The sequence below is a fragment of the Bombina bombina genome, chromosome 4 (assembly GCF_027579735.1).
Source record: "Bombina bombina isolate aBomBom1 chromosome 4, aBomBom1.pri, whole genome shotgun sequence".
NCBI lineage: Eukaryota > Metazoa > Chordata > Amphibia > Anura > Bombinatoridae > Bombina > Bombina bombina.
Window position 1 is genome coordinate 267,763,721 of NC_069502.1, and position 11,919 is coordinate 267,775,639.

General features: G+C 35.6%; 1 protein-coding gene across 1 annotated transcript; it reads left to right on the plus strand.

Annotated features, from left to right (window-relative positions):
- The first annotated feature begins 732 nt into the window (after positions 1–732).
- Positions 733–1,897, plus strand: LOC128655342 (RING finger protein 224). Its single transcript, XM_053708991.1, has 2 exons — positions 733–1,191; positions 1,249–1,897. Exons 1-2 carry the CDS (start codon positions 816–818, stop codon positions 1,626–1,628), a joined length of 756 nt encoding a protein of 251 aa, XP_053564966.1. The 5' UTR covers positions 733–815; the 3' UTR covers positions 1,629–1,897.
- The last annotated feature ends 10,022 nt before the right edge of the window (positions 1,898–11,919 follow it).

Sequence of the window (11,919 nt, forward strand, 5' to 3'; positions counted from 1 at the left end):
GATGTCAAAGACCTAGGAAATTGAGCGCCTGGCATTTTGGATATGTCATTTTCTCTCCTTCAAGCATCAAATTTTGTTTCAGTTTGTGAGTTCAGTGTTGCTGGAGCTGCCCTTTTAATGAATGACAATGCTTCTTTTCAGTGATTTCTGCTCCTGTGAGTAAGGCTCTCTGCTAATCAGTGTTGATGATTCCTTATCACTAATATTCACCCTTCTTTGCCATTGGATGGTATCACCTAAGGAAATTTACTGTAAATAAGGCTGCCAGTATGAGTGAGGCATGGTGTAAGTGTGACATGAAGTGAGGCTGGACCATGTAAGTAGAACTCTTTTAAATTAAACACTAATCGCACCAATTTTACTGTAAAAAAGTGATATGGTTAAGACTATCTACACTCACTTCAAGCATTTCACTTTCTGGTGAGGTAAACTCCAAATTGAGTGTTTGGTGATGTCCAGTGCGATTCAATGCAAGTTATGACCTTATTCCAAAAACAGTGATTACTCCAAAAGATAGACTACCTGCTAATAAGTAATGATGACTCCATGCAAGTGACTCCCCAGTGGAAAGTGGACAACTCCGTTATATGAAAGACAGTTTGCTTGTGTTGGTGGCAATGCTCATGGGGCTACTAGTGCAAGGAGTCAAGTGATGCTTGTTCCAGATGATTAGAAAGAGAAAATAATATATTTTCTGCACTGCAAATTACTGTTATCCCTTTCCTGTGGGTGAAAAGCATTGGTTGTGGTACTATCTTCCAATGAGCAAGACTTGATTTTGTAGAGGTGGCCTTGGGATTGAGTGGAGTTTGGATATGGCATTGGATAAAGTGGACATCAGCCTGGGATCAGACCTCACCCTATCCTATGAGGAATATGAGTGTAAGATTTGTTACAATTACTTTGACCTAGACAGGAGGGCCCCAAAGCTATTGGAGTGTCTGCATACTTTCTGCCAGGAGTGCCTCAGTACTCTGCACTGGAGGGAGGATCGACCATGGCGTTTGTCTTGTCCAGTCTGTCGTCACCGCACAGTGGTACCAGACTGCAGAGTGGAAGCCTTGCCCATTAATACCAAGGTGGCTGAGGCTTTTCCCACGTATGTGAGACCCGATGACCCATTGCCTCAGGATATTCTACCTCCTATTCAGTACCAGCAGCATGGGTTACAATACCATCAACCACCTACAGGTAGTGCAATGCTCCATGGAGCTGCTGAGTTGCGCTATACACTACAACTGGGACAAGAGGGTGCTCAACCGGTTATTGCCTCTACTAGAGGCCAGGGAGCCTTTTCAGGCCGAAATCAACAACAGCCTGTGGGTGCACCATCTCCTACAAGAGGCTATGAAAGGTGTCAGAGCTGCAAGCGAGCGGTTCTGACTGCAGGCTGTGTCTGTGTTGTTTTCTCCTTCTTGGCCATGGTGGTTCTGCTGTTTGCAGGCCTGGTGTTTGTGAATCGTTACAGTGGGGCACCAGCACCTTCCCCTGCAGGGCCCATCTGTCTATCTGTGGCCAGTGTACTGGCACTTTTCTCAGTGGTGATCACCTGGGTAATTTGTTGGCTTAAATACAGACCAGACCCTGCTGAGGTTGTCCGGGGATCTTCAGGACGAAGGGACACATGACAATGGAACCTGAATATGTGATATTGTGTCTCTATCTGTCCTTGTGTAACTACATGAGGGTCACACCACATTGGTATGGATTGGGTTACCATGATGACAGCATCCTTAGTGGGACCTCATTCTAATTTAGTTTTGCATCATTGCATTTACATTTGACACATGATGATACTTCACACTGTCACAAAGTTCCTGCAGTGCACAGACATCTCATACATGCCCCTAGAGAATAAAACAAGGGTATATTTGCCAATAGTGATATAGCTGTTACTTCTAGGAAATTATATAAAGTGCAATAAGTGTCCCAATAAACACAGAAGGACATAATCTCTTATTGGTCATTGTACCTGAGAAGCCTGATATTATTTTTTTCTGTTGTAACTGAGGAAACTACAATTATTTTTTACACATTTTGCTACTGGAAATTATTACATAAATAGTGAGATATACCCGTAGTTTTATTTAAAGAATAACATAAACGCATGATGTTATTTTCATAACTAACAGATATGCAAACATAACCGTGAAATTTCATGTTCCCTAGAAAGGAAGGCAAACTAACTAAGTGGGAAAGGCTTCTATAAGAGAACACCAATCATATCACTGTGGGGTGAGGCTTAGGGTTAGAACCTCAGTTATGCCAATTTCTGCCATTAAAAAAGTGAATGAAGAAAAGGACCTGACAAACACTTAATGTATTGATTATAGAGATTCATTTATGTACAATGTAGCTTAGGTGTAAAAAGAATTGTATATGGGAAAAAGCATGAAACAGGTAAAGAAAAATACTGTGTAAAAGGTAAACAACTGGTCACTTTGTATTAACCTCTTAAGGACATATGGCGGTTTTGTTCCGTCATAAAACAATTGAGCAAACTGAAAGCTGTGTCCTTAAAGGGTTAACCCATAAATATATAATATATATATATATATATATATATATATATATATATATATATATATATATATATATATATATATATTCATTCATTCAACATTTGGTAGTTTTTGTTAAAAGATTTAATGCTTTTTATTATTCACAAACAGCTACTTTTATTCAGCCATTGCTCTGGTTCTATGAAAACACTAAAATATGTTTATACAAACATTAGTTTTCTTGTGCTGCAAGGTGCAGCTTTTATTTGTGAATGGTTATATTACTGAACTGCTAGTAGGCCAGCTGCGGGACTGATTCTCCTTTCATAGACCTAAAAAGGATTTGTTTCTGGGAGTCTAGGTTTTTGAGTGTTTTTAAATATTACAATAAATCAGATTCAAAATCTTTAATTTAGGTGTAATATTAACTATGGAAGTGGCAAGCGTAGCCTGCACAGCTGATGTTCTGATTGCCAATGACAGCACAGACTATCTCTGTGTTCAGATTTGTGCTGTGGAAAAATGACCAGAGACAGTTCTAGGTATATTTTAGACAAATAGGCATAAAGGAACATTAAACACTTTGAAGTGGTAATATATAAACATATATATATATATATATATATATATATATATATATATATATATATATATAAAATGTCTGCAATTTACTTTCATTGTTTATTTTGTACCATTTTCTTGTAATTCCATTGTTAAATTGAGAGCTTTTTAGTTCCTGTTAGAAATGGAAGTGCAGAACACTTATATTCCACACAGCGATTGGCTGCACATTCTAGTGGCCTACTTATTATTGTTCCCAATTGGCCACATCAGTTACACATGGCAGCTCCTATTGTTTTATAGACACTAAAACTTTACACTTATTTTGTCAATATTTAAACAACTAATGAAACTCTTACAAATACATCTGCATGATATTCTCAGACGTATCTTTTTTTTAATTGCATCATTCTATCATTTATTTAGTGTTTAATGTCCCTTTAAATATCAAATAATGAAAACCTTTTTTTTTTCTTATCAAACTAATTAAACTTTATTTGAAAATGTCATACATATTGTATCATGTATGAGGCAATAATAAAAAAAAATAACAACTTTATTGTGCTGGAGCAGTTTATTAGTGCTCTACTGCATGTAGATAGCTATGCGTTTAACCCCCACAAAGGGGATAACACATAGTTAATGTTAGCTCAGGTGTGGCAATACTAAGTTGAATACGTCTGATGATTGGCAGTTATGCACATATACCACTCTTGATTGGCTCTGCACCTGTGTTCAGCTCTGAACCAGTAGTAAATTGCCAGTCCATAGCTAAATTTAACTATGTGTTTAACTAACCTCTTTGCTTGGCATAACACATAGTTCTGTGCAAGCAATAATGAAATGCTTTGCACATTAGAGCATTTTGTAATTACTCCTTTATGCCCCTTTATGTGAGCCAAAATTATATTGTCAATATATGGCCCGAGAGCCACAATTAAGCTTCAAAATGCTTTTATCTGGCTTCAGACTCACTCAACTTAAGTGTTGTATGTGTTTGTATCAGGGGAGTTTTTGCAGCACGTTACAGAAACTGCAGGCCAACCAAAGCAGTGGGAGGCAGAAACTTGCAGGAAATTCTAAATATGTGTCTGTCTAGATCTGTACACTAATAGGTCTATCATGGTGTGCCATTATCAGATACTGCTAACGCGTTTCTCATTTATTGTCTTATTTATCAGCTCTGCTTTTATTTTATTCCAGTTTATAGCATTTTGACCTGCTCACTGGCTAAGCCAGTAAAAAAAGAAAATAATATTTCATAGTAGCCATTCTGATAAAAATGTTGCACATCAATGAGGTAAAATAGTCTGCAGAGATGTTGTTACTCTCTATTGGGTTATTATAACCTTATATACAGTGTGTATATATACATATATACAGTATATATATATATATATATATATATATATATATATATATATATATATATATATATTCTGTTACTGTTTAATTACGGTACTAATCTGTGTTTGTTCATGCTGAATGGATTTGTCACAATGCAAGAGATATAGAAGGTTACTGTAAGGATACAGACTTTCGCTTTATTTGTATGCTGAATGGAACATTGGAATTTTCTAAATTGACATTATGGTGTCATGAGTGTACATGTTAGAAATAAGGCACAAGTCTTTAAACAATGTGCATGCATTGTGTGGGGATTTGTTGTGCTATAATGACATTTTTTCAGCATCACATAGTCCCTTTTATAAGTCAGACTCCCTGATGAAAGGGGCCATCTGATTGTGAAGCATTGCCATTATGGCATAATCAGCATCTTTTATCTTCACTTTCATCTGTTGGATTTATTATATTCCCTATCTAAGTGCAGAGAGCCGTCAAGAGACAGTCTGTCAAAAAAGGACTTTAAAAAAATAAATAAAATACATTAAATATTTGTTGCAATTATTATGTTTCTGTTTTTGTAAAATTGATTCTGATGTGAAATTTATTACGTCTTGTGAGGCCTGTTACTGAAAACCAATAAAGCAGTAGGAGACCTACTTACAAGCCAGTGAGCAATCAGTCCCTAGGGTCCAGTCATTTACAGAAATGCAATTCTTATTAGATTCAAAGTCAAAATTAACAGTTTTTTCTTCATTTTAATGTTAAAATATTTACATATGTTTAAAGGGACACTGAACCCAATTTTTTTCTTTTGTGATTCAGATACAGCATGACATTTTAAGCAACTTTCTAATTTACTCCTATTATCAAATTTTCTTCATTCTCTTGGTATCTTTATTTGAAATGCAAGAATGTAAGTTTAGATGCCGGCCTATTTTTGGTGAACAACCTGGGTTGTCCTTGCTGATTGGTGCATAAATTCATCCACCAATAAAAAAGCGCTTTCCAGAGTTCTGAACCAAAAAAAAGCTTAGATTCCTTCTTTTCAAATAAAGTTAGCAAGAGAATGAAGAAAAATTGATAATAGGAGTAAATTAGAACGTTGCTTAAAAATTACATGCTCTAGCTGAATCATGAAAGAAAAAAATGTGGGTTCAGTGTCCCTTTAAATAGTGCTCTTTTTTTTACAGCTTAACTCTATAATTAGTTTATAGGATGCATGTAAATATAGATTTCATACCTGCTAAGTAAACTTTTTTCTCTTTTTTATTAATGTAAAAACTAAAAATGCCAATTTTTAAAGTGAAAACTAAAACAGCTTTTTTATTGCACTCTATTCAGGGCATGGGAAAAATTATAGTCACCTCCATGGTTCATTAAACCCATTTCTTGCCCAGTGCTGATTCAGTGTTCTGTTGCTACAGCTTCATAATACATTGGCATGAGGGCCCAGATACATTTTCTGCTCTGTAAAACCTTAAAATAGTGTACAGACTGAGTGTATCATGTCTTTGGGACTACAAGATCAATTGTCTCAATAGAATGTGTTACTTATGCATTATGTTTTGTTAGTAAAGGTTTAGTTCTTTAGGATTTAAAGGCATATTTTTTATATGAATAAAATTCTCTTTCATAACCATATTTTATTTTTAAATTGAGTCCCTTTTCTTAGTAGAAATGTGCATTCAGATTTGAATGAATGTTTCTGTATTCTTTGCATTCAGTTGATAATGTAAAGTGCACTGCCCCTTTAACAAATAAGCAAGCAAACTAATGTGTGGGATTTAGTTTATTACTGTGGTTAATCCTTTTCTATAAAGACAGGGAATTTTCAGTTTTACATTATTCAATAGCAATCCAGCAATGTTCTTGTCAGTAAATTGATTTCTGTGTAAGCCAATAAGTAAGCTTCCCTTTTGCTCTTGCCAATCCTAATCCTATAAAAAATGCATTTTTCGTACTGCTTATGGCTTGTATAAGTAGCACAAGCTACTACTTTAAGTTTAAGCTGCTGTTCAAGCTTCTCTTCTGCTCTCATTATACCCCTGAAGATTTTCCCCATAGGAAATAAGGGGTTACTGAACTAATAACTAGGCCTGTGCATTTGGATAATTTGTTATGCTGAACAAGGAGGCCACTCACGGCATTTAGCTCATTTCGGAGCTACATTTAGTCTTACGAAAGTGAGAAGATCTTAGTGGGTTTCACTTTCACGAAAAGTCTTCTTCCACATTTGGATCATAATAAATTATCCGAATGCACATGCTTACTAATAATGCTATTGCAATTCCTCTACGCTGAAAGAGCCAATTAACTAATCTTGGGTGAAACGAGAAACACATTTTTTTCATGACGATTTGTCAAAAACAAATTTTTTATCCATTTTTATTTATCTGTGTACATGTAGCTGACACCCATAAATAAGTTAAACACATAGGGCCAGATAACTAGTGGAACATTATTTAATGCTCCCACTCAAGCGTTAACTGTGGTAGAAGTAAGCTTTTTGCGTGTATCGGGTTGAGATGGTATTATGAGTTGAAAGTAAATTGTTTTCGCTCGCGAGCTAACCCGAAGCAAAGGAGCAAATAAGTTTGGAAACTGGTGCGCAAACAAGATTGCATAATCTCAAGGGTGCTAACCCAACATGAAAATATTAATATTTTACATTCCAATGTTCTTCGCTTAGCAGAATATGTTCTATTTATTCATAAATACATATTTCTATATATGTTTTTGTAGGAGGCGCTGGTTCACCCAGGGATCCCACTTGTTCACTGAAGTATGGTCTGAAACCTTTTCAGAAATTCATAGCATATATTTGAATAAATGGCTCATTATTTGTTCAAAGAAAACTTTAACAGCTCTTATGTATAAAAGCAGTTTTATTTGCTCAACGCGTTTCAACGGTCCAGGCCGTCTTTTTCAAGAGCAGTCAGAGATAAAGATAAAAATGTGCTTTACAAACCAAGCATATTTCTATATTTATCTGATGGTATTTTGGTACAATATATATATATGAAAATCTATTTATAAATGCAAAGAGCATATTCTGCTATGTGCAGAACATTGGAATATGACATTTTTACAGTAAATACACACTATAACACTTTTTTTACATGTTTTTATTTACTTAACTGCAAAGGGCTCCAATGCACTTTTACATAATATATATATATATATATATATATATATATATATATATATATATATATATATATATATATATATATATATATATGTATACATATACAGTCGTATGCAAAGGTTTAGGCACCCCTGACAATTTCCATGATTTTCATTTATAAATAATTGGGTGTTTGGATAAGCAATTTCATTTTGGTCTATCAAATAAATGAAGGACACAGTAGTATTTCAGTAGTGAAATGAGGTTTATTGGATTAACAGAAAATGTGCAATATGCATCAAAACAAAATTAGACAGGTGCATAAATTTGGGCACCCCAACAGAAATATTGCATCAATATTTAGTAGAGCCTCCATTAGCAGAAATAACAGCTTCTAGACACTTTCTATAGCCTGTAATGAGTGTCTGGATTCTGGATGAAGGTATTTTAGACCATTCCTCTTTGCAAAACATCTCCAGTTCAGTTGAATTGATTGATGGTTGCCGAGCATGGACAGCCCGCTTCAAATCACCCCACAGATTTTCAATGATATTCAGGTCTGGGGACTGGGCGATTCCAGAACATTGTACTTGTTTCTCTGCATAAATGCCAGAGTAGATTTTGAGCAGTGTTTTGGGTCGTTGTCTTGTAGAAATATCCAACCCCGGCGTAACTTCAGCTTTGTGACTGATTCCTTAACATTATTCTCAAGTATCTGCTGATATTGAGTGGAATCCATGCGACCCTCAACTTTAAAAAGATTCCCAGTACCGGCACTGGCCACACAGCCCCACAGCATGATGGAACATCCACCAAATTTTTCTGTGCCCCTTGTTATGACCAAATAACTCAATCTTTGTTTCATCAGTCCACAGCACCTTCTTCCAAAATGAAGCTGGCTTGTCCAAATGTGCTTTTGCATACCTCAAGTGACTCTGTTTGTGGCGTGTGTGCAGAAAAGGCTTCTTCCGCATCATTCTCCCATACAGCTTCTTCTTGTGCAAAGTGCGCTGAATTGTTGAACGGTGCACAGTGACACCATCTGCAGCAAGAGGATGTTGTAGGTCTTTGGAGGTGGTCTGTGGGCTGTTTTGTGACCGTTCTCACCATCCTTTGCCTTTGCTTCTCCGGTATTTTACTTGGCCTGCCACTTCTGGCCTTAACAAGAACTGTGCCTGTGGTCTTCCATTTCCTCACTATGTTCCTCACAGTGGACACTGACAGCTTAAATCTCTGTGATAGCTTTTTGTAGCCTACCCCTAAACCATAATGTGGAACAATCTTTGTTTTCAGGTAATTTGAGAGTTGTTTTGAGGCCCCCATGTTGCCGCTCTTCAGAGGAGAGTCAAAGAGAACAACAACTTGCAATTGGCCTCCTTAAATACCTTTTCTTATGATTGGATGCACATGTCTATGAAGTTCAAGGCTTAATGGGCTCACCAAACCAATTGTGTGTTCCAATTAATCAGTGCTAGGTAGTTACAGGTATGTAAATCAACAAAATGACAAGGGTGCCCAAATTTATGCACCTGTCTAATTTCGTTTTGATGCATAGTGCACATTGTCTGTTAATCCAATAAACCTCATTTCACTACTGAAATATTACTGTGTCCTTCAGTTATTTGATAGATCAAAATGAAATTGCTGATCCAAACACCCAATTATTTATAAACGAAAATCATGGAAATTGTCAGGGGTGCCTAAACTTTTGCATACGACTATATATATATATATATATATATATATATATATATATATATATATATATATATATATGTGTGTGTGTGTTTATATGTGTATATATATATATCTGTAAATACATATATACACATATAAATACATATGTACACACAAATACAAACATATTTAGACATGCATATGTATATATGTCTATGTTAAAGCTCTTTGCCTGCCTTTTTTTTAACACTTGAGACATGGAGGCCTATTTATCAGGTCCGACAGACATCGCTGAATGTGGAGAGCAATATGCTCACCGTATTCAGCATTGCACCAGCAGCTCTTTTGAGCTGCTGGTGCAACGCCGCCCCCTGCGCCAGGGTTGAATTGTGGCGATCTCTGTCTGCCTCATCAGAGCAGGCGGACAAGTTATGGAGCAGCGGTCTTGAGACCGCTGCTCCATAACTTGCGTTTCTGGCGAGTCTGAAGACTCACCAGAAACACGGGCTCTCAAGCATCATCCGGAGCTTGATAAATGGGCCTCCTCATATCTTTGAGCTCTTATAACTTTTTGCGCCATATATTTTTAATAATTTTTATAATGTTATTATGAGTGTAACTGTACTGTTTAATGTATTTTTTATGTGTTTTGTGTGACTTTTTTGTTTTGCAAAACGGTTAACCAGAACTCTGACGACAGGGTAATCATTCTAGAGGGGACTGTCTCTGCTAGTGGCGAGATGTCTCCCATAGAAATAATGAGAGCTCTGTGCTATGTAAAAGTTTGCAACGGAGGACGAAGTATATAGAGAGAACCTGGTGTATGTTTAAACTGTAATATTACATCTAATACATATTAAATTACGCTATTTTCGGTGCACTGTACCTTAAAATTAGCAAGATGTGTAGGGCGAAAATGTTTATAGAATTATGCTGGGATCTGATAGACAATTTCATATATATGCCCATGGAACTCCCATGTACAGCCCATTTTATGAAAAAACAATTACGCTTTGTATTTTGTACTTATAAGTACACATTTTTATGTGTTTTTTGCACATTCAGTGTACTTAAATATCAATTTACACTGTGCATATTTAATACGATTTGTTTCTGTGCAATTAACAAACAAATTTAAAATTTTTGGAAAAAATAAAACTATTTTTGGCAAACAATTTTGTTAAAAAATGTTATGCCCCTTAATAATACATTTATACAATTTTTTCCTGCGTACTTTTTTGTGAATTGTTCAATTATCCATTTTGTATGATTTTTAAATTACGATTTTCATTGTGCACTTCTGTAATGTCTGCATCTTCTTCACATACCAAAATGCATTATAAGCCCCTTTGCGAGACTCTGTTTTCAGGGCAAAAAGCGGCTTTACAGAATTCCACAGGAGAAATAGAAGTACTGGGGAGCATTCTTATAGAATCTCACCAGCCCAGAGAGCTTTATAGAATCGAGCCCCACGTATTGGTCTCACTGTTTATTTAGAAGTAAGATAAGGAGGATTTTGTGTTAATATAGAGAGATAAGGTAACGAGGCCTGCTCTCACTAGAAGCTCAGCCCATTTGATTAGGTTTTAGTTGCAGTTAGCAAAGCCAGATATTACAGATGCAAAAATAGAGCAGCTGTAGAGTTTAAAAGGTATGGGAGATTAGTCCTTTAGGTTTACTAAGTCACTGAAAACACATTAAGGGGAAACCAATTTACAGTACATTGTAACTTTAATGTAATCATTAGTGCTAGATATTTCAAAGTAGAATACATCTCATATAATAATCATTTAATGACTTGATTTCAATTTGTCTTGATTATTCATGACCAATGCTACTGACAGGTAAATTGTACATTTAATGTAGGCCTCCTGCTGTTTAATAGTTTTGGGCCTTCCATAAAATAAAGACTGCCAGTGACATGGGTCATAAATTAAACCTGCAGATTTATATGTATCAGACTTTGGTTGGTTTTGCTCCTTCAAATTAGATTTTTTTTTGCTTTAAAACAAATAACTTCCAGCTGACCTGATTTATCAAAGTTGGCATGACAGTCTGTTTTTAGCTGAATCGACGCCATACTGAACTCACACACTAAGATGGAGAGACTTTGTGTATGTGTTTAACTCAATTGAACTAATTTATTTACACTTACAGTGTTTTAGTGATTTTTATAACTCTAGTTAGTAACAACTTTCTTTTTTTGAGATGGAAACATAATTCTCCCTAATGTTATAGAAATAACGCCACGATCATTTACTATGACATTGATAAAAATAATTAATCTTAAAAAGTGACATACTTTAAAGGTGGGGGGATGGTATCAGTCAAAGTAGTGCATTTTCTGTGTTACTATACTTTGACTCTTTGTATTCCAGATGTAAGTGGCTATTAGATTATTCAGATAATATCATAATATACAAAGTATCATAAAGTTCTTAGAAATTGGACAAATGGACAGAATGTTTATGATTTCTTTATCTTAAAGGGACATTTTCAGATAAAAGGGACAGTCAACACCAGACTTTTTGTTGTTTAAAAGGAAAGATAATCCCTTTATTACCCGTTCCCCAGTTTTGCATAACCAACACGGTTATATTAATATACTTTTACCTCTGTGATTACCTTGTATCTAAGCCTCTGCAAACTGCCCCCTTATTTCAGTTCTTTTCACAGACTTGCATTTTAGCCAATCAGTGCTCACTC

Bases quoted from the DNA above. Each gene is read 5' to 3' on its own strand.
- LOC128655342 (XM_053708991.1), top strand. From the start codon at position 816: ATGGCATTGGATAAAGTGGACATCAGCCTGGGATCAGACCTCACCCTA. The intron at 1,192-1,248 runs GTAGTGCAATGC...AACTGGGACAAG, and splicing joins ATACCATCAACCACCTACAG to AGGGTGCTCAACCGGTTATT.